Raw genomic sequence first — 22,619 nt, forward strand, 5'->3', positions numbered from 1 at the left:
TCAAGGCTACTTTACTACTTGGCTACTGTGTAAAGCTGTAACGTGTGTGTGTGTGTGTGTGTGTGTGTGTGTGTGTGTGTGTGTGTGAGAGAGAGAGAGAAACTGTTTGCTCATCCATAGTGTCTCAGCATAAGGAGAGATATTAATACATATTATCCTCATATTCCCTTTGGACTTGTGTCTCTCTCGAACTGATTTATTGATTTGACAGGAAGGAGAGCAAACATTTACACTGTTTTTACCCGGCAAGTCGTTTGAGCGACTGAGCGTATGAGTGTGTGTGTGTGAGTGTGTGTGTGTGTGTGTGTGTCCACTCTGCCCCCCTGCCCCCGCTGTATTTGTCTACCTCTGTGTCATCCGTTGCTTCTCAGGATTTGAACCAATAGCATGAGGGGAACTTGGCCATCAGTCCAGTCCAGGACCAGTGGTTCGTCCCTGTGTGGAGGCGAGTCCATTTTGTCCCCGAGCACGATTAGCAGCCAGTCCACCGTCAGAGAAGCGACAGCAGGCCTCCTCCTTTGGAAAATGTAAGCGACAACTTCATTACTAAATTACACTAACACCGTAAGTACATCTCTGCACAACTTTTCTGTGTGTTCAGTGCTAGATTGATGGCAGGGCGACACAAATTTAGATTTCTGTGTGTGTTTTAACTCGATGGGTAGAGCAAGGCACTGCTTCAAACCAACTTCATTATCCAGTTACTGTTGCAGCCAGGTCAATAAAACAGACATAAATGACCACACACAGTGTGTATAAAACGAAGGCAACAGCAGCCAAAATAACATTCCCTAGCAATGGTTCTCAACATGGGGTCGAGGGACCACAGGGGTCCTTGGCGAGGTTCCAGAGGGTCCCAAGCAAATTGATGAATTGTTAAATTTCACTAGTACTTCATTTACAAGAAGGTGACACAGTTAGAGAATGTAGAAGGATGACTGTTTTGATCATAGTTTCACTGTTATCTCTCTACCCACAATACAGATAGTCATGGAGTTCTGCACAAAATCATAGCTGATAAAAAAAATATTCTTAGATTTGCGTCCGAGACGCAGAATCTCAGTAAATAGGGGTCCGCGGCCCCAAAGTGTCCTTGATATGAAAACGGTTGCAAATCACCACCCTACAGGACATTCCATGTGTAGCTCAACAGGCAGAGTGAGGCGCCAAAGACCTAGACATGACATACGCACTCACAATGACTGTAACAGCCTCCTCCATGCCTCTGTAGCGGCAGAGCAGAGCCAAGCAGAACCTCCAGGCGGACCGCACCATGAGGAGAGTGGGGCTATGTGTGCTGCTGGGCCTGCTGTGTCTCCACAGCCGGGTCGTGGGACAGGTATGGATCCAAAAGTCAGAGCCTCTAGCATTCTTTCTGGTCTGAAAGTCCGGCTGCGTACAACTTGAAATCCTTTGCGACGGCTTGAAAGTGGATGTTATGTCAGTATGTTGGTCTCTTTGTCTCCTTTGTAGTTTGTTGCTTTCTTTTAACTGAGGTTCCTCTTTTGGTGTCCTGGGACCAGCCGGGCGTTCTGGTCTTCTGCGATGACCCCGTCGTAGCCGGGGCCGTCAGCAATGCTCTGGACAAGTTCAACGAGAAGGTGGTGGTCGGAAACAAGCTGGCCCTCTATCAGATACTCTCAGCCGGCAAGGTGAATAGATTTTCTTTCAGTACATCATTTGTTCGAACTGCAAAATCTAGTTTATAAGTCTTCACCTCTTTTACGCACTTCGGCTATATTGTCTCACAGCAAAAAAACAACAATTACTGATAATGTGTTCTACCTACTTCCTTGAGGTACTATAGTGAGACATTTTGAATCATTTTTCCCCTTCTTCTTCTTCTTACTCGGAAATATCCCAGGTTCTTTCATTGCATCTTATTTTATGGTGAAGGGTTCCTGGCGTCTCAAAGAAAAATACACTGTAAACTATAATAGTGCACATGGAGCACTTTGCAATAGTGTTTTTCAGTCCTATTTCTTCATTGGCTTGGCAAAAAAATTTGCACAATGTCTGGATACATTTATTTACTTGTATATACTTCCAAACTGAATAGTTTCAGTGTTTCGCTCTACACTCAATAGGACAGAGCTGTCGTTGGAAATGTGATGAAACTAATGGAACACAAGCTGTGGGAAGATTACAAAGAGATACTTGGAAAATATGTTGAGATACTTTGACCCCTGGTGCACTGTGATTGCGTGTGTGTGTGTGTGTGTGTGTGTGTGTGTGTGCGCATATATCTCTCTCCAGTCGGAGAATGCCTCACACACTGTGTACTCGGTACACTTCAGCAGCAGGAGAAGCAACTGTCCAGCAGGGGGCGGCAAAGCCTGGAAAGAGTGTGACTATCTGCCTGATGGGCCGAAGGTAAAACATTTGAAATGATTAATTCACAATCATGATATTTGTTTTTAGGAAAAGTGATTATTCTACTTTTCTAAAAGCTCATTCCAACCGTTATTAGACTCCACAGCTTGTTTTAACAGCGTGGCCACTGGCGGCTGATGCGTCTATAAGAGGGTCTGATTAGTAGGATGACCCACTCTACCTCTTGAGCCACAGTTGCCGCTGTGGCTCAGGGCTGCGCGTGGTCAATTTGTGCGCACTTTGTGTGTGTGACCAAATTCATGTCAACTCATGCCACGTCATCAGTGGGTATGACATCACTCAACGCTTGTGGGGCATGACCTCTGTCAGGGATTGTCTGTTTAGAGCGTAGCCCTCCTGGTCAGTCGAAAGGCCTCAGGTATGTCTGGGTTGACCTAGCCTGGGTAAACCCAGCCCCCAGTGACCTGCTCTCAGGCTTACCCTGCTTACAGTCACAAGGTAGTGACTGAGAGCAGGTCTGAGAGCAGGTCACGTGGCGGCTGGGTTTACCCAGGCTAGGGTTGACCATGGCTGCTGAGCTGAACAAAGCAGAGAGAGATCTGCCCCCAAAATCAGACGGGCGAGCTCCTTTGATGGTGACCACAGGCCATGAGATGAGACTTACTTGCTAATAGTAAGTCTCATCATTTCTTTTGTATCATGTATCTTGATTGATTTTGCACTGGATTCATTCCAGACGCCTGAAAAGTGTTTTGGCAAATTTGACACATTCTGTGATTTCGTTTGAGGCTGCAAAGTCAGTGCAAGGAAAACAAAGGTGTGTGTGAATGATCAAAAATACTTGAGAAAGTAGAAGGACGGAACTTAACATTTTGTCTGGTGTTTCCTCCAGTCTCGTGTTGCAGCCGGTGCACTTCCTGCTAGCCAACGTTCGAGTCTGCATCAGTGCAACAAGATCTCTGTTGGAGGGTTTTACAGTCCACTTACACTCCGTGCTGATTGGTTTGACGTCACTTCCTGCTTCAGCATGCGCAACAGATAGACATTTCATGAAATGCGTATAAAAATAGTTTTACGTCAAACCAAACGATTCAGCTATATTTAGAAACAGGAGAGACCATGGAACATTTCACTCGGACCAAAACGAAAAAAATATTGCAGATTAAATAAATAAAAATTCAATGTTTTTCTTTTTTGTTTTGTTTTTTTGTTTTTAAGTTTTGGTCCGATTGAAATGGACATCTGTTAAGCAGAGATTATCGAGACTGTGTGGTTAAAAGGTGTTATTGGCATCTCGACACAGTATCATGGAAAAGCGCATAGTAGACAGTTTCAAGTCTGCCTATGACGATCGTTTGATTAAAGACACCTGCCAGATCTAAGCTGGTGCCTGTTTGACCTCAGGTGGAGGCAACATGTGTGGTATGTGCTTAGTGCTTTGTGGTTAACATGCATACTATAACTGTGCTGATGAAGGAGTGGGGGGCTACATTTTGACTCTGATCCATCCTCTTGTGATTGATGGTCAACAAGCTGGTTAATAAACCTTTCATCTTTGGAAAGTCAACATCTTCGAGTCATCTTTAATTGTGAATGAATAGATTTCCGTCACATTTAAATGCTGCATGATTATGAAAGCATATAATAACATAACATAATGCCACATGATATCTGAAAAGATATACCGGTATATGTATGATATATGGAAAAATTCCATGACAGAAATGTTCTATGGTCTCTCCTGATTCTAAATATAGCTGAATCGTTTTTGTTTGACTAAGTCAAACTATTTTTATAAGCATCTTACGAAATGTCTATGGAAAAATAAATGGCGGATGAAAGGTCTCTGGTGCGCATGTTGAAGCAGGAAGTGACGTCGACTTTGGCTCTCTATAGACTGTTTTAACTTGACAACAAAAACATTCTAAATTGAACCCCAGCTCACTTCCTGTTGCAGTGTTTTCTAGTACAGGACATCTCCAAAAACATCACAGCAGACAGGCTGACAATTCTGTGAAAAGCGTCTATATGCTGAACCCTCCACGTGAACGCGCAAACGGAGGGGGAGTGCCATTTGGAGCCGCCAACATGTTAAGTTAGTGCAGTCTTAACCTAGTTCTAGTAGGTTGAGCAAAGTTATGGAGAGGATCGTAATATTCCTTATTGATATTCCTTTCATTATGTTTTTACTACGGTTGAAGTTGAGTGGGCTCTGAGTATAAGATTTCCATTGCAGGTAACAGATGTTTTGCATTGTATGACAATAAACTTGAAACTTAATAAAAACCATATTACCATAACACCTGCCCTGTTCCCACAGGATCCCTGTCCGTGCGACGCCACAGTCTCCATAGCAGGGGCAGAAACAGAGACTACAGAGGTTCACTGCCAGCTGGGTAAGTGAAGACAAGACACCCAATCCAAGGTCAAGACAACTTCACTCAAATATTTTGAATAAGGGAATAAGCGAAGGGAATGAAGACGTGTAATATCAACACTATGTGCGGACAGGGAGAGCACAACATTAACTCATCCCAGTGAGCACAGAAGGCCGTGGTTTGCTCTAGACTTTAATCTGTTTGCCTAACTGTCTGCCAAGAGAACGCCTACGGAAAATACTGTAGCTTCTGTGTTTTCCCTACCCTGTTTTCAACATGTTTTGTAACTAATTTCAATGCTACTGGTGGAATAAATCCCTGTATATTAAAGTACGCTAGCACCTGTGTGCATCGGCCAGGCCAGGACTGCTGAAGAATGTCATATACTGTATATAGTATGTTACTTTTAGTGTCAATGTTAATACGTCAGCTGAATGCAGCATCAGCACTTAAAGGCTGAAGGTGCTCTGTAGCTCAGAAACTTTAAAGTCGAACTGAACCTGTTCGTCACGTGCATAATGAGTCAGTTTCAGACTGAAAACATAGTTTGTCTAAGATGACAGGTTGAGAGGCGGGTCATAGTATCATGTCGATGATTTTATTTGACAATTCTGGGGACTGGATTGGGCTTTGGCCAATCCTGGCGTGTTCCGCCTCCAAATCGAGTGGGATTCAGTGTGTTGTGGCGCTCCCCTCGGGAAGAGCCTTTTGACGGGAGGAGTGGAGCTCAGCGAGCCGCAGGCAGCCAGCTGTCTTCGTGTGGAGAGTGCAGCACGTCGGCCTGGAATCTCCGAAGTGTGACCCCTGACAAGCAAGCTCTCGGATGCGCGCGCCATTATCGCTGCTGTAAATACGATGTGCCTGGAATGCGCGTTTTAACGAGCCAGTTACATTTCTTTGCATTCTTAGAGATTATAGTTTTTGTTTTTGTTCATGTTTCTAACAATGAGAGACAAGAGAAAATTATCCAGAAATGAAGATTTGATTGACAGCTGCATGTCGTGATATGATTGGTTGAAATGGGGTAGAAATTTGATAGTAGGCTACTAGGTGATGTTAGCAAACTGTACATTACTGTTATCAATGAAATCTTGAAAAATGAACTTTTGATGTGAAAAAGTGTGAAAAACTAAAGAAATTAGATTGTTGTGATTTTGTTCGCATACATTATTAAATAGGTTCACTGCATACCCAGGTATTTGAACTAAAAGAAAAGAAAAGTCATTTTTGGGTTCAGCTCGACTTTAAGTAAAAAAAAAGAGTAGAAAACCTAAACTGCGATTTCTCAAAAAGTACAAAAGATATCAAAAAGCTGAACACTGTAATAATAATAAAGTACTAAAAGTGGCGACCAGTTGAAAGTTTGAATGGAGTTTCTAGGTTAAAGTATGAGTAGTTCAAAGTTCAAAGAGGGCATGGTTTGGGTAGGATCAAATTCAGGTGATTTTCGAAGACTTTCCCATCATACAATCCCGCAGGACTTCTTTCTCTCTCATTCAGAATATATTGAGGACACCAAATCCATTGAGTTGGTTTTTGTTGCAATTTGTGGGAGTTATATGGACTATTCCCCCCTGGAGAGTTACCATCTTCTCTCTTCTGCTCTCTCACCTCCTCTCTGCTTCAATGTCTCTCTTTCACTTCTTCCCACCCACAACTCTCTCTCTCTCTCTCTCACGGTCTCTGTTTGTCTGTCTGTCTCTCTAGCTGATGTCATTGTCCCAGAGCGAGCTCACTGTCTGGGCTGTCCTCAGGTGATTGATGAGAACTCTGAAGACCTGAAGGTTCCTCTCAGCAAGTCCATCGCCAAGTTTAACTCTATCTCCAACTCCAGTCACCTGTTCACCCTGAACGATGTCGGCCGAGCCACCAGACAGGTACACTCTGTTCTTAGTCTCTAAAAGCTTCGCTCAACTAGAGACTGAGAACTTTTTACAAGTTTAAAACTGGATGGAAATTATTTTAGAGTTAAAATAACAAGAAGAAGAAAAAAAACAAGAGCGAATTCACGACCACATATGCAAATTTCTGAAATGCAGAATGGCAGGGGCAGCCCACCCTACTCTGCCTCCCTCCATTTTGAAAATCAGCCCCCCCCCCCTTTTAGCCAATTGGCATGAACACAAACACTTCACCTCCATGCCAAATTTCAGCCTCCTACGGCGAAAACTCAAGAGTGGTGAACCTTTTGTGGACCGACAGAGTGACTTATGTTATAGAGCTGCTGGTCGCAGCTAAAAACTGAACTGCAGAACCAATCCAGAGTCTGCCCTTCATGCAGAAGGGGTGGTGACATGCAGAAGTTGTGTACTTATAAACGGATCAAACGGAATATAGAGACTTGGGACAGATGGGGGAGAGTAGGACATGTAGAGACTTGGGACAGATGGGGGAGAGTAGGACATGTAGAGACTTGGGACAGATGGGGGAGAGTAGGACATGTAGAGACTTGGGACAGATGGGGGAGAGTAGGACATGTAGAGACTTGGGACAGATGTGAGAGTAGGACATGTAGAGACTTGGGACAGATGTGGGAGAGTAGGACATGTAGAGACTTGGGACAGATGGGGGAGAGTAGGACATGTAGAGACTTGGGACAGATGGGGGAGAGTAGGACATGTAGAGACTTGGGACAGATGGGGGAGAGTAGGACATGTAGAGACTTGGGACAGATGTGGGAGAGTAGGACATGTAGAGACTTGGGACAGATGTGGGAGTAGGACATGTAGAGACTTGGGACAGATGTGGGAGAGTAGGACATGTAGAGACTTGGGACAGATGGGGGAGAGTAGGACATGTAGAGACTTGGGACAGATGGGGAAGTAGGACATGTAGAGACTTGGGACAGATGGGGGAGAGTAGGACATGACTTCTTGTACACCTCCCAACCATTCCCCAAGGGGATGGATTTATTGAAGAAAAAACTTGGGTGACAAAAAAATAAAGGTTCAAATGAAGAAGAAACAAATCTCTTTCCATGCGTTCCCTCCCTGGCCTGCAGGTGGTGGCAGGGTTCCGGTACAAGCTGAGCTTCGACATGAGGAAGAGCACCTGCTCCAAGGCAGAGCACTCTGAGCTCCACGACCTGTGTGTCCCTAACAAGGAGGATGTGGTGGGCCTGCACACCTAACACCCCTCACACTACCATCGCTGATGCAGTGACCAAACTTTTAATTGACTTGGTGTACCTCTCTGTATGTGTGTGTGTGTGTGTGTGTGTGTGTGTGTGTGTGTGTGTGTGTAGGAGCTGGTGAACTGTAACTCTACAGTGGACGTAGCACCGTGGAGATATGAGAACCTAGAGGCCAATGTAGAATGTGGACCAGGCGCACTGCCTCCAGTGGTAAAAACCTACTTTTCACTCAATAGTCAAAATGTCAAATTAAGAAGAGGCAGCATATAGCTTGCACTTCATTTGCTAGCAGTGCAGTTTACCATTGATAACCACCCCCATTACATTTTATTGATCCCTTTACAGCAGGGGTTTTCAAAGTCTGAGACTGTGGGCCTCCCCCCAGACAAAGTTTGGAATAAGGAGCCCCCCCTCACTCAATTCCTGGATGTCTATCGGTCGGATCATGATTACATTATTTGATCCCATAGACACTCAACAATTAAGCCAAGATAGCCTGATATTGCTGTTTCAATACTTCAGACTATACCAAATACATAAAGAAGGTCTGTCTAAAGGCATTTATTTGTTTCCGACTCTGGGAAAGGGGGAAAAACAGTAAAAATTCCCAAAACTACTGTATCTCCGAACTATGTTTAACCAAATCACACACATTTAGGCTACTCTAGGAGATCTCCTTTTGATAACTAATGTCATATTTTTTCACTTCCACTCACTGAGCCTCCCCTGAAACTGCTTGGAGCCCCCCTGGGAAGGCCCGCCTCCCACTTTGAAAACCTCTGCTTAAGATTTGGGGGTTTTGGTCCGTTTGGTCCATCATTATTTAGGCTACTCCTATCAGGTGACTCCATTGACAATGCTTTGGTCTCTGGTGTGAGATTACAAGGTAACTTTTGGTCCCAAAGTGTCATCGTTTGGCTACAAAATACTTGGATTGTGCTTTATGAGCTGTTTGGGGCGACCTTTGTCTCTCAAGCCAGACTGTCTCTTCTACATCGAAAGCACCATATATACAGCTATGTAGCTACAAAAATAAAATGAACTAACACCATGAACCATCTTTCTATGGGGAAAACATCGCCAGAAACACCACTGGGGGGCGGGTCTTAGAGGGGAAGACCGCTGACTGCCACTATTGTTGGGCACCAGGCTCTTCTCCTTTGAGAGAACCTGGTGACGTGAGGTTAGGAGCAACCTATCCTGTTCATAATCTACCCACTCACTCGCATAACTGTTCTTCCCTTCTCAGATGTTTACCAGGCGTCGTCCCCCCGGCTGGTCTCCGCTCCGGAACCTCATCGACGACGACTTCCAACAACTTCCACAGGTCGACGTCCCCTCCCCTCCCACTGCCGCAGCCAAGGAGGAGTCTTCCGAGGAGGAGGCGGCAGCCAAGCCGGTTGTTGTGGCTGACAGCCCGTTCCACTGCCCGTCCAAGCCCTGGAAGTTGTTCAGCCCGGTCCAGCACACTGCGCCTGCAGACCCAGTGTTGCCCTCCAGCCTGCCAGGCACCTTCAGTGATCTGGACCTGCTGGGATAGAGCAGTGCTTTTTACACTTGTTCACAATTTTAAAAAGAGAGTAGTGGGGGGGGGGGGGGGGGGTATTATCATGTAAGCCAGTCTACCTAAATTCACCCACCAAGTTAGTCAAACACCAGTCTGGGATATTTAGGCCTATTTAACCCATCTCAAAGATTTTGGAGATGTTTCTGCTGAAACCCCCAGTTTATCAAAATTATTTATATTGAGGCTCCCCCGCAACCCATTTTTGGGCCCTGAAATTCTTCAAAAAGCACTGGGATAAAAGCACTGAATGGTCGCAGAGCTCTGCATCTATGATTTATACAGGAGAAGAAAATCACTTTTAACTATGTGATAAAAGTCTAATCTTTTTCTGGCTGGTTAAGCAGGGAAAACCTGAGTCACAGACGGCTACAAATCAGATTGTGTTGTTCCAGTGACCAGTGTAAAATCAAGTTAACCCAATGAGTAAGAGCTCTGGGAGTCTATCAGAGCACCGGGAACAAGGAGAACATATTTGTATTGGAAAACTGTCAAACACTGACAAATGACTTCCAGAGAGATACATACCTTTAATTCTAATGATATTTCAAAAGAATTCCATGACCAAATGGAACGCCTGTAAACAAAACAAAATAAAGCATTTCAATTGTTACAGTTGGATGTTATGGAACATTACATTACTTCAAAATGCTTTATCGATTACATATTGCAGTGTTCAATAAAAAGATTTTGTAAAGAGACCTTGTTGTGCAGTCAAATTCCAGTCTAACAGTGTGGGGGACAGGCAGCGCAACAGCAAACAGACAGATGAATGTTTAACTCAGCTTTATTTGTACATCTTCACAAAACACTCAGACAGTCAGTCTTCCAGCCGGTCAGCCGGTCAACCAGTCAGTCAGTCAGTCAGTCAGTGTAGTAACCAAGCAGCCAAACGAAACACAATATACGATTCTGAATAAAAATGTTGGTTATTGTGGGGCTGGAGTTGTGTCATGGTAACTTTGACTACAGGGAACAAACATAAGGCATTAATTAAAATAAACATTAATATGGCTGACCAAGTAAAAAATAAACAAAGTTTAACGAGAACAAGAATAGGCCTATATACGATCTTTACCCAAACTCATGCAGGTTGGCTGTGAGTTACATTGGCCTGTTGTACATTCATAGTATAGGTTAAGGTTATGACAGCATGGCAAACATTATGGAAATATATTCATGGTACTGTGCTGCAATTTGAGAGTGCTGCCTACAGACCCGCACCAATTTGTCTGAAATGTAAATGTAGTTATTTCTCTTCAAAGGGAGAGTGTGGGATTTTACAGAAAACTAATCAATGATCAATAAGCTGAATGATCCCTGGGCCCATCTTCAGACAAGTGCAGGAGTGCTGTCCTACAGTAGGATCATAGCTCAGGTCACACAAGTGTATTAACAGGAGCAAGTTGGAGAGGGGATGAAGGCAAATTGGTTGAGCGAGGTGAGTCGCCTCACTCATATTACTCACTGAACCGGGGTTATAATCACAACCTCAAGATATCTCTGATAATAAGAAATTCTCCTCGTCACCAAACCCACGTGCTCTGTTAAATCTCAATGAATCACAGAGTGTATATCAGCCGCTACATGCAATATAGAGAAGAGATATTTCAATAGCTAATGTCCAAGGCATCACTACTGGTCAAACAAGGAGGTAGTGATTCTGGATGAGCATGTGGCACTCCTACAGCTTGCTGGTTCACCTGAAACTAGGATGAGCATATTTATGAATATGGGCCTGGGAAAGCTCAATGTTGAGCTTTTCTGATCGTCTCAATAGTTTAGGAGGACTTGGGATAAACAACGGGTGCCATCAAAAGCCCTTCACATCAGATTTCCTGAATTAATTCAGCACCAAAGTTCCCCCGAAAACTTTGAAACATGAGCGTGCTCCGAGAAGCACGCGAGAACGCTAACTTCAGCTTTTGACCTCATGCTCAATTACAGTAGTCCTAATAAATCATACTCGAAAGAATTTCGATTAAGATCCTTGTGGTCACAGGTCTTATTGTACCCGGATCCCAGATCTTTTGAAATTTGTCAACAGGAGCAACGTTGGTCCTTCATTAGTTCAAGAAATGTTAAGTCTTTGCACTCTGAAATGTTCTGCTGCTCTGGCATCAACAGCATTCAATACCACCAGTATCAAAGAGCCTATACAGAATGCTTCAACCTTCAGTGCAAGCCACACACGCACACACTCGTGCGTACACACACACACACGCGCGCGTACACACACACACACACGCGCGCGTACACACACACACACACACACACACACACACACACACACACACACACACACACACACACACACACACATTACTAAACTCCTCATATTAGTATATCAACTTTAAACTGACAACATACAACTGTGGGTCAGATTCACCACATTTCAAGTAAAACATTTACAACTGAAGTATGAAAAAAAAAAACATTTCCCTAAATTTTTTCCTTACAAACGATGCAAAAAAGTAGAGCATCTATTTTTCTTCTTCTTCTCTGGCACAGACCAGCGTGTGGAAAAAAGGCTTACAAAACATTTACAGACCATCACTTGCGACAGTGTCATTGCACAGGGACAAATATGTAGTGTGGATTTCACTGGGGCCTGCCCATGAAGCTCTGCATCCTGTACAGAAAGACAATGGCACACACACACGCGCACACACACACACACACACTTGGGAGGATACATAGGAACGGAGCAAAGATAAGGCTAATAATACTACAGGCAAAAAGAGGATAGAGACTGTAACTGTGACATACATACTGCGTTAATGCTGCTTCAAAATGTACATACTGGTTATGCTGCTTGAGAAACATGCATGCTAGGCTAAGGTTCTTAATTCCTGTAGTCTCCTTTAGTACAAAAAGGCATTACTAGACATTTAAGTGCAAACCCCTCGTCAATTTGATAGGTCTGTAACTGATTTGACTTACTGCAAAATGCAACCCCTGCATTAGCTTTCACAGGCCTCAATAAACACCAGAGTCGGCAAAGTTTGGCAACGCTAACGCAGGACACGTGGATAAACTATGTATGGTACAGTGGCACTGCGTCTGACAAGAACATCATGCAAAAAACACATACTAAGATACTGAGTGCACATAAGGTCCATGATTGCAATTAAATACATCCTACCCAATAATGCTGCAGTCATATGACACACATAGACATCTGTTGGGAACCACACTACTCCGGTCCAAACAGACCACAACTTTGGCTTTTCAGTACAATCAACAGATGGACTGGGCAAGTGTTGGCTCTCTCTTCAGTTGACAGATTCACGCTTTCCTTCATACGGCTGCTAAGATAATAATGTAGCTATGTGCAACCAAATGTCTTAGCTAGATGTATAAGATACAAAAGGGCTTTTCACACTACACTTAGCCGGGGTTAAGTCAGTCTCTTAGCCTGGGGCTAAGAGAGCTGTTAGCCCAGGGCTAAGAAAGCTTTCACACATGCACAATCCTGGCCCACTCCAAAGTGGGCTAACCCCCGACTTCAGCCCCGGCTAGCTGGCCCTGCTCTGGAGCAGGGTTTCCATCTAAACACAGGGCTAAAAGTTGCCAATGTGAAACGGGGCCAAGGAAACAATGTGAATCGCATAGCCCTGGTTTTAGGTTAACAATGCGTGTGTGAAAAGGGGCTAAGTTAGCCTGGGGCTATCTTAGCCCTACTCTTAGCCCATGGCTTAGATAGCCCCGGGCTAAGAGCATGTAATGTGAAAAGCCCTAAAGTGTGGGTTGGGGGCTTGTGACTGTGGCACCTATCTGACACTGTGTTGTAAATTACTACATTCTCTCTTCAGCTGAGTAGTTGCCAATTAAATTGGCTAAGCCCTGCTGTAAGCTGCTGTAAACCATGTCTCACATGGGGGGGGACGTTACATGCACACATGTTCTAACAATGTCAGTTTCATGGCTTTTACAGTGCCTGGGTCAGGGGTTTCATGCCATGTGTCGCTCAATGGTGAGAGCATCACATACTGTATGGTGTTCTGGATAAAGGTACTCACCAACCAAGTAATATTATGACAAGTTACAAACTTTGTCAATACACGCCATGTTTTGAAAAGACATTCTAATCAATGTGGCGTGGCCAGAAAGACTAAATGCTTTGCTTGCAACAGCGGTTAGTGAAGCCAACTGTGCAGCACTGAGCGTACAGTGATGTGGTGCTGTGACGCCAACGCATTTCCTAGACAGCAAGACATGACATTACCTGGCGGCACGGCAATTAAAAAACCTGACCCATTTGCAATACCGTAGTAGCCACAGTAGAACAAGGAACACTCCTGACATCAAGCGAAAGTGATCTCAGATCAGATCAGGTCTGATGCCGAACTTAACAGTGACTACGAGGCAAAGTAGGCATCACTGCAGCACTCCTACTTTACAAATACCAGCCCAGCTCTACAATCAATAACGAGGCATGGGGTGCACTCATGGTAGGCAAAGGAAGATACAAATGAGAGGTAAGTGCAATTACAAAAATGGACAAATATATTAACATAAACAATGGGAGTGATCATGGAGGAGGAGGAGGAGTCAGGGTTTTTACCACTGTATAAACTGAAAATAAATCTAGATACATAAATAAAATTTTAAAAAGTCATAATAAATCTGTATATTATTCTAGTTTTTTTTTTACTAAGTGCTGTTTTTGATGGTGAGGCATCATCACCCAGGAGTTTATACGAGTTCACCACCAGCAAATGTTCGGGGTGGGGTTGGGAGGTGGGGGAAGCTGGTACGAAGTCACCTTACAAGGGCAACTTCACAACGTTGGATGGTGGAAGACCACAGCGGTAGCCATCATACTGTAGAAGCCCTCGCCCCCATACTCATGGGCATGGCTCATCATCACCGTTACACTGTTGAACCAAACTGGTATGTCGTAAAAAATCATTCCGCTCCTTTGTGCCTTCTGTCTTTTGGGTGCTGGGAAAACGGAACAAAACTTCAATTTTCCACACACCTCCCTCTCTGGAGGTGTGTGGAAATACAGCAGTAGTGCAGCAAATTGGGACTTGTAGAATGGCTACACCATGTAGCTAGGCAGACTGATCTTCATTGTTTAGTTTAGTTTGTATTTGTCCTCAGTGAGCAGCAGGGTAGGGGGGGGAAGACATCCTTGGTTACCCAGTTCCCCCCCCCAAAAAAAACCCAGGAAGCTCAGTAGCCAGTGTAAGCACCAGCCTGCTAAGTGCTAGCCAAAGGGAGAGGGCACGTCCGCACCGGGACGTGAAGAAGAAGAAGAAGACATGAATCATTTGCAAGACGACATCTTCTGGTAGACTCGGAAGAAGCAGGGAGGGATGCGGCTACATCGTTAGGACAACAACACAAAGGAAGGTAATAACGCAGGGACATTTCTGTAAAAAAAAAATGTAACTGCTGTGTGTTTCTATAATCCTGTCCGACAAAAAGCAGTTCCTGGTGTTGGTAGTGATTAGTGAACAAAAAAATAAATAAATCTGTGAGTGACTAATTATTGATGGTTGGAGGTTAGACGGCAGGAACGTCTCTTGACAGTAGGGAATACTGGATGGTGCGATTGGTAGCTTGTGTGTGCCTACAGCACATTAGTTTAGTGCATGCTGTCTAATAGTATGGAATATCCAGTCCATCTTGGTGGTCCATCCTCCATGGTGAGCATCATTCATCTGCTTCATAAAGTAGTCCAACGCCTCCTGCATAAAGAAGAGAAGACAATGGATACAGTGCAGACTGCAAGAGAACAGAAGCGGACGCAGTAAACAGCATAACTGTCTAAGTGCACGTGCACACCATACGCCAATCCCACGGTGAAGCCACGCAATTTCATTTCAGCGTCGTTGTTAACAGGCGAGTCCGTTCACACCAGTCGCTCGCCACGCCACGCTGAAGCTACGCTGAACCGACAGTTTCAGCTTCTGTTCTATTTTCCAAGCGTGCAGCGCGTAGCAGCCAGGCATGAAGTCAATGCAAGTTGTGAGGGGGCGGGGCGGGGCGGGGCGGAGGAGCAGCTCCGAGCCAGGCGCTGAGGAAAAGAGAGTGCTTCTTGTGTGACCGGTTTAGTGTGAGCTCAGCTTCAGCGTGGCTTTGGCGTACAGTATGGTGTGAACAAAGAGTAAGGCCACGGACACACGGATCCATCAAAAAACGGACAGAATTACTAACGGATAGATTTCTGTCGGTTGGGTTTTGTTGGAACGTCAATGCTATAATTTTTTTTTTTTTTTTAAACACCTTTGATTTGCAGTGATGAATCCGTCCATCCAGAAAAAGTTCTCAACTAGGTTGAACTTTCTGTCAACCAAAATGGGCAGAAATCTGACGGTAACAGACGAGTCGCGGCTTCAGAGCTCAATAACCATTTGAGAAATACATGTTTACACCCTCGACTATTCATGGACCCACAGATACACTGGTAGAAAGGATTAGATTTGAACCAAACGGATGTGAGCACAGAGAAAAGGCTGTGTACCTGCTCGCTTTTCTCCAGGGCCAGTGTCTTCCTAATGTAGGCGATGTCGTCGAAGGACTGCAGCTCAGGCATGCCGGAGCCCAGCATCATGGAGAAGAGGTTGATGAAGAGGTTGGCGTGCTGCCGGATGGCCAGGTAAGCCTTGTAACACATTTCCTGGAACCTGCAGGGAGACGAGAAAAAGGGAGAGTGAGATAATGCCAGAGAAAGGCAGAAATAATGATAATGGATGCGGTGCTACATTATCCAACATAATTCACATACAGTAGGCAAGACTAATAATAATAAAAATATACAAAAATTATCTCGTTCCAGCTTGTTAAATGTGAATATTTTCTGGTTTCTTTAGTCTTCTATGAGAGTAAACTGATTATCTTTGGGTGGGGACTGTTGGTCAGGACAAAAGAAGACATTTGAATGAATGAATGAATGAATGAATGAATGAATGAATGAATGAATGAATGAATGACCACACGAGCGAGGTCGGTGGTTTCGCTACAGCATGGGAAAAGTTCAAACAGCAGTGTCAAATAATATCAGACATGTAGCACAATAGACAATGTACCTATAACCAGAAGACAATGATCACAGCCAATATGTACAGCTATAAAGTGCAGTACATCTGGCAGGGTTAGTGCAATGAGTCAAGTGTTGAGAGTCCTTATAGCAGAGGGGAAGAAACAGTTTTTGAAACGGGATGTTTAGTTCGATCGATAGCACCACCCAGAAGTCAACACCTGAAACAGGTGGTGAGCAGGGTGAGAGGGGTCAGAAATATGTATTTGACCTTTTGGTAGAGCGTTTGAGATATGATTCAACTGATGGGAGGGGGGTGCCAATGATCTGAGATGATTTTTTTTCTATTCGCTGTAGTTTTTTGTATGATTTACTGTCCGTGCTGCCGTGCCAAACTGTAATGGATGAGGTGAGTATATGCTCTGAATGATGGCTGTGTAGAACTGAAGGAGGAGGCCACTTTGAATTTTTTGAGCTGTCTGAGGAAAAACAGTTGTTGGTGGGCTTTTTTGGTGATGTGTTGGTGTTTCATTTGAGTGAGTTACTGATATGTGTGCAAAGAAATTTGAAAGAGTCCCTTTTATGGTTATGGGTTCTCCAGAGATGTGAATGTTTTTGTTTCTCTATGGGGGGGGGCTGTGCCTGAAGTCTATGTTGATTTCTTGAGTCTTTGATGTGTTGAGCTGGAGGTTGTTGTTGTTGGCACCAAGTGGCTGCTTGGGCTATCTGCTCGCGGTAACGGTCTTTATTGTTGTCGGTTATGAGTCCAATTATAGTTGTATCATCTGCGTATTTGAGAATGGTGACTGAGCTGTGGAGGGATATAGTTAGTGTAGAGGGAGAAGAGCCAGGGGAAGAGGACGCAACCCTGGGGTGCACCTTTGCTGAGGGTCAGGGGTCGAGATGAAAGGCTGTTCATCTTGACCCACTGTCACCTTTCCCACAGGAAGCTCCGTATCCAGTGGCAAATGAGGACGTTAACTTGAGCTTTGGGGAAAAAGTGATCACACGAATTTCCCTATATGGCATAATAAAGTTTAACGTGAACTTGATCAACCTTTTTGTCACATTTTATAGGCCAAACAACTAATCAATTAGCCAAGAAAATAATTGACAGATTAATCCATAATGAAAATAATAATTTGTTGTAGCCCTATATTGTATATATATATATAAATCTGTTTGATTACAATGGTAACAAAAGTGTTTTCCCCTTTGATGACAGAAACGGAGAGGAGCAAATCAGTACAAAGGTCCTCTTTAATTATATTGCGATAGACAATGTGCTGCAATCATGTGCTGATAATAAAGTCTATGATGATGAACTGACATATGGACTCCAATTCAGTCATCCATTTGTAAAGAGATGAAGAGAATCAGCAGTGCAGGACAGGGATGGTTCTATTAAGAGAGGAGAGGAGAGGAGAGGAGAGGAGAGGAGAGGAGAGGAGAGGAGAGGAGAGGAGAGGAGAGGAGAGGAGAGGAGAGGAGAGGAGAGAAAGTACCTTTCAAACTCTCTGGTCTTGGTGCACTCCTGGGTTCCCTTGCTGATGACGATGAGGAAGTCTTGTGTCAGCACAAAGGGAACTCTCTCTCTCTTATAACCAAATTTCTTCTTCTTGTGATCCAGGAAATGGCCAAAATCTATATGGAACAACTAGAATAGAGGAGAACAAAAATTCTCGTTATGGGGGTGAATGAAAACAACATTATTACTTGAGTGACGGTGCTTCACTATTCTTCTGTATTGGCTTCTTCTGCTTGGCTGGCTGGCTGGCTTGCTTCTCCTCCACACTCCACCACTGCCAGAGAAACGTTAGCTTGGCACAGCTGCCACACTGCAGACATTTTCCTCCCACAGGAAAAGCATTGATTTCTTTGCACCAGAGAGTATTTGGGGAGCTGAAGCAGCAGTGATCCTGATACAACAGAAACTATCACTGCACCTCTACACTATTATTATTATTATTTATCTAGACCTTTAATAAAAATAAAAAAATTAACAAGATCATAATGGAAATGCTGAAAACACTGATCAGTAGTGGTGGGCGGGCGATACGGACAACATCAAATCATTTTTTTTAAACCAAATACCTCGATATCAATATTGTGACAATATTGTAGGGATGACTATTGGTGCTTTCCTTAAATATTTTTACAATGAGATTTTTGATAAATAATCACCGGCAATGTGGATATAATGACTAAGTGGGTAAAGGCAAATAATAGAACAGCTAGAACAGTCTGGTATGTTGAGAAAACAACATCACTTTATATTAAAGTAGTAAGTAGAAAAAAAATCAAAAGTGTGTGTGTGTGCTCGTGCATGTGCGTGGATACCTGTCCGTCATCCTTGACCATGATGTTGCTGTTGTGCCTGTCCCCTATACCAAGGATAAATGTAGCTACACAGTAGCCAGCACACGACCTCGTAAACAGATCCACAGCCATGTCGTACCTGTGCACACACGCACACACACACACACACACACAACACCACAGAGTGACAGCAGTTTATTTCAAGCTAGGTTTGACATCGTAAAATGTGTATTAAAAAAAGGGAAAAAATGTGAATATTGAAATAGTACGCATTGCAAAATGAACAAAGGAAATGCAAACTAGACGTAGATGGGGTGCAACTTATACTGTATATCAGACAATTGGACTCGAGTCATAGGGACTCGGACTCGAGTCGACTCGAGTCGCAAATTTGACGACTTCCGACTCGACTCGGACTTGGAAGGTAAATACTTGAAACTCGACTCGGACTTGGAAGAAAATGACTCGAAACTCGACTCAGACTTGTGACAAGATCAGCCGAGTGCACCAGCTGGGTGTACGCCTAGGTTTACACGCTACGTCCGATGTAGAACTCAAAGTTACGACTAACTTAATTTTATGACTAGTGCACCCTGTATGCGCTGCGTCTGTGTATGGAGCAGGCGTAAAAGTTACACCCAAATGCATAGCTACTCACTGACAGCTGTCTCATCTTGATCTGCGCGTGATGCAGCCGGAATCTTCTCCAAAAATATCGATCGATATGTGCTGTAAATAAGCTGATGCGTCGGAAGATCTTTCAATTTCTTCCTGACTTCGTCAACTGCCCGCAGTGCGCAGTCTGCCATCGCATTCAGTACTGATTGCACTTGTGATCAAACTGCTTGTGTTGGCGCTGTTAAATTGAGCTGTGAGAACGTTTCTATGCTTTGATTACAAGTTACAACTCTATAAGTTTGAGCTGAGTTGGAGCTGTCTGTCAGCTGTCTCGAGCTCGTCTGAGAGAAGTGTGTTGCTTGGCAACAAGCATGTATTAACGTGAACGCGCACGTCTGCAGCCTAAATAATCTCTGCCTTGTAATTTTTTCTAACCTGTGACTCGACTTGACATAACCTGTGACTCGACTCGAGACTTGACTTGAAATAACATTGTGACTTGACTTGACTTGACTTGCCGACAAAAGGAAAGACTTGGGACTTGCTTGAGACTCGGGACCAATTGACTTGAGACTCGCTTGGGACTCGGATCAGAGGGACTTGGACAATTGTCTGCTGTATATGTGACACCGGCGGTCGGAAGGTACCGTAATTCGGCCGAAGGAGATCTGTGCAGCAGAGCTCAAAAGTATTTTCTTGAAAAAATGTGGTTTTGCTTTTTTTCAATAGTACAAAATATATTATTTGAACTATCCATTCCACATAAAATGGAGTCGTTTTAGAATCAGTAGATAGGTATATTTAGCGATTTAAAAAATCAAGATTTCAGGCTTGAGTCGCATAGCTGAGGTTTTTTTTTCATTAATTTGCATGCGGCGTTTCACTGGCTGCAGTCTGCTATTGTTCCGAGTTTCGGCCAATGAGGCCACATCAATAGAATTCAGCGTGTACATGGGGGCGGGGTGCAAAGCTCTGTTTACAAGTCTGAGATTAGGGGAAAGTTTGAGCTGGTGTTACGCTGATGGATTGGATTATAAGAAGATTCTTTAAACGTTATCTGCGAGTGTGGTCCGGTGCAGAACGCAGCACAACACACAACATTATGGGACTTTTACTAATAGCCTAATGGCTATTGCTGCATGTAGCCTAATGGCTACATGCAGCAGTGTGGGAGCTCTGGAAACCTGGAAAATCTTCCTGGATTTTCCTCCTCGGTGAGTTTGTATTTAATCATGAGCCCTAACGTTACGTTTTGTTTCTGTTTTAGGACTGTGCGAACATATAGTTATGGATAGATGTGTGTTTTAGCCATAGACTGTATAAATGTTTTAGCACGTTTTGACGTGTGGAGTAGTCGAAGAGTACACAAAGAAAGAAGCGAGGTTTAGCGCAGCGCTGCCGCCATTTTGGCCCGAAAATCGTCTCCTTTTGCGTGGTGTCATCGCCATGGGTGTCTCCAAAATGGCGGGTTTCTTGTGTGCGATTGTCCCTCTCCTGCGTTTCTTATCAATAAGTTCTTTGGCGGGACATAAACCATAGATTCGCCTATTTTCAGGTCAACTGTAACAATCAATGAGGGGAAACACACACATCTCTTGTTGAGAACAAAGGCAAACTTTAGCGTGCTAGCGAGGCCTGCTAGCCACGGTGTGTGTGTGTGTGTGTGTGTGTTTTATTTTTGTTCAGCAGCTCCTGTCTCTTATCAAATCTTTATTCATATTATATCCTATTATTATTATTATATAAATGAAACCTTTATTGCCCCTCAGGGAATTTTCTCTGCACAAGGAGCCCAAAAAGAACATAATAGGCACACATGTAATAATAATTACAATAATCCAGATGAGAAGTGATAAAAGCATGGATACCTCAAAATTAGACCGTGCGTACCCCATTTGATAAGATTTTTGCTTTCAGATGTTTTATTACAGAAAGTTTATGAAACCCATCACCTAAACAGTAGGCTATTACATTCTATCATTGTCTTACTTGTGGCCAGTGTCCCAGTGTGTCAGAGTGACAGTGATCAGCTGTGGGGAGTGGTTAATTTAAATGAGGAGGCATTGTTCACTCCCCCCTTGGCTGGCTGTCCCAGGTGTGAAAAACTTCTCAAACTTTGAGGGTTGATTTCTAAGTTCCTGCTTCTCAGAGTGTGAACAATCAAATAAGCATATCTCCTTCATTTTTTTTCAGATTACAATGTGTGACACATCATTTGAAAGCTTACAGTCTGCCATTTCAGAATCTGTAAAAATCAGAAAAATGCCCTCGGCCTAATTGAGGGTCAAAAGGCCAGCTGGTGTCACATATGCACTCATTACTTGTGAAGCCGAGATGCTGTAAACATGTCAGCAGAAGAAACTCACATCTCGCCCTTGTTCTTGTCCTTTAGCCACTGATGCAGGGTGTTTGAGTTGAACTGCAGCGCCCCCTTCAGGCCTCCTTTACACTGGATCTGCATGATGGTGTGGGAGTTGCGCACCACCTCAATGAGACCCACACAGTCTCCCAATGAAAGACAGCCATAGGGCAGCATCCTACACACACACACACACACACACACACACACACACACACACACACACACAATGCTAAGAAGATGATATTGCAGGTAACTACATCAGTAACAGTGACAGTTTCCAGTTTCCTTTATTTGGATAATACGCCTACAGAGTCTTTGTAACATTTCAACAGCTTATTAGCTGACATTCAACAATTCAACTGTTTAACAGAGGTTTACCAGAGTGTATGTGACAATTCATGAACATACCTACATTTTTTTTAACCTTTATTTATACAGGGGGAGTCTCACTGAGAGCAATGCTCTCTTTTTCAGGAGTGCCCTGTTCACATTCACACACACATTCATACCGGAAGCTGACCAGTACAACCACAGTCTGATCTGCTGGCCACTGATCAGCTCCACTGGGGCGGTTCATATTAGACCAGGTGCAGGTGTGTGGAACAGGAAGCCAACAGAATCTGTTTGTTGGATCTCAACTAATGAGCTGTTAAAACTACATCTACAGGCAAGGGAAGACAGCTGAAATGTTGACTGTCAACTAATAAGCTGTTGAAATGTCTGTAACCGTAGCCTGGTAAACCATAGTGATAACCTGCATACACAGACACATTTACGATGACTGATGGAAAGAGAGATTGGGGGGGGGGGGGGTGGTTTGGGTGAGAGAATGAGAAAGAAGAAAGAGAATGAGAAAGAAGAGAGAGACACACACACACACACACACACACACACGACAAATCAAGTGTAGTACCGTAGGT

At 43.9% G+C, this 22,619-nt stretch overlaps 2 protein-coding genes across 2 annotated transcripts in view; one reads left to right on the plus strand and one right to left on the minus strand.

Moving 5' to 3' along the window:
* Positions 1 to 1,273: 1,273 nt before the first annotated feature.
* On the plus strand, positions 1,274 to 9,385 carry kng1 (kininogen 1; the record flags this gene model as incomplete). Its single annotated transcript, XM_083647210.1, has 8 exons — positions 1,274 to 1,339; positions 1,524 to 1,652; positions 2,257 to 2,373; positions 4,655 to 4,730; positions 6,420 to 6,589; positions 7,714 to 7,824; positions 7,957 to 8,055; positions 9,095 to 9,385. 8 exons carry the CDS (start codon positions 1,274 to 1,276, stop codon positions 9,383 to 9,385), a joined length of 1,059 nt encoding a protein of 352 aa, XP_083503336.1.
* A 5,615-nt stretch (positions 9,386 to 15,000) lies between these two features.
* The window catches only part of LOC310786306 (phosphatidylinositol 4,5-bisphosphate 3-kinase catalytic subunit alpha isoform), a gene marked incomplete at both ends in the record, with an annotated part of 44,461 nt that continues 36,842 nt past the window's right edge, over positions 15,001 to 22,619 (minus strand). The window contains 6 exons of the mRNA XM_083647488.1: positions 15,001 to 15,108; positions 15,885 to 16,047; positions 17,906 to 18,057; positions 18,741 to 18,858; positions 21,704 to 21,874; positions 22,613 to 22,619. The exon at positions 22,613 to 22,619 is cut by the window's right edge and continues 72 nt beyond it. Coding sequence (XP_083503614.1) covers positions 15,001 to 15,108; positions 15,885 to 16,047; positions 17,906 to 18,057; positions 18,741 to 18,858; positions 21,704 to 21,874; positions 22,613 to 22,619 — 719 coding nt within the window. The remainder of the gene's footprint in view (positions 15,109 to 15,884; positions 16,048 to 17,905; positions 18,058 to 18,740; positions 18,859 to 21,703; positions 21,875 to 22,612) is intronic.

The sequence above is a fragment of the Poromitra crassiceps genome (genome assembly GCF_964638095.1).
Source record: "Poromitra crassiceps genome assembly, chromosome: 12".
Classification (NCBI taxonomy): domain Eukaryota; kingdom Metazoa; phylum Chordata; class Actinopteri; order Beryciformes; family Melamphaidae; genus Poromitra; species Poromitra crassiceps.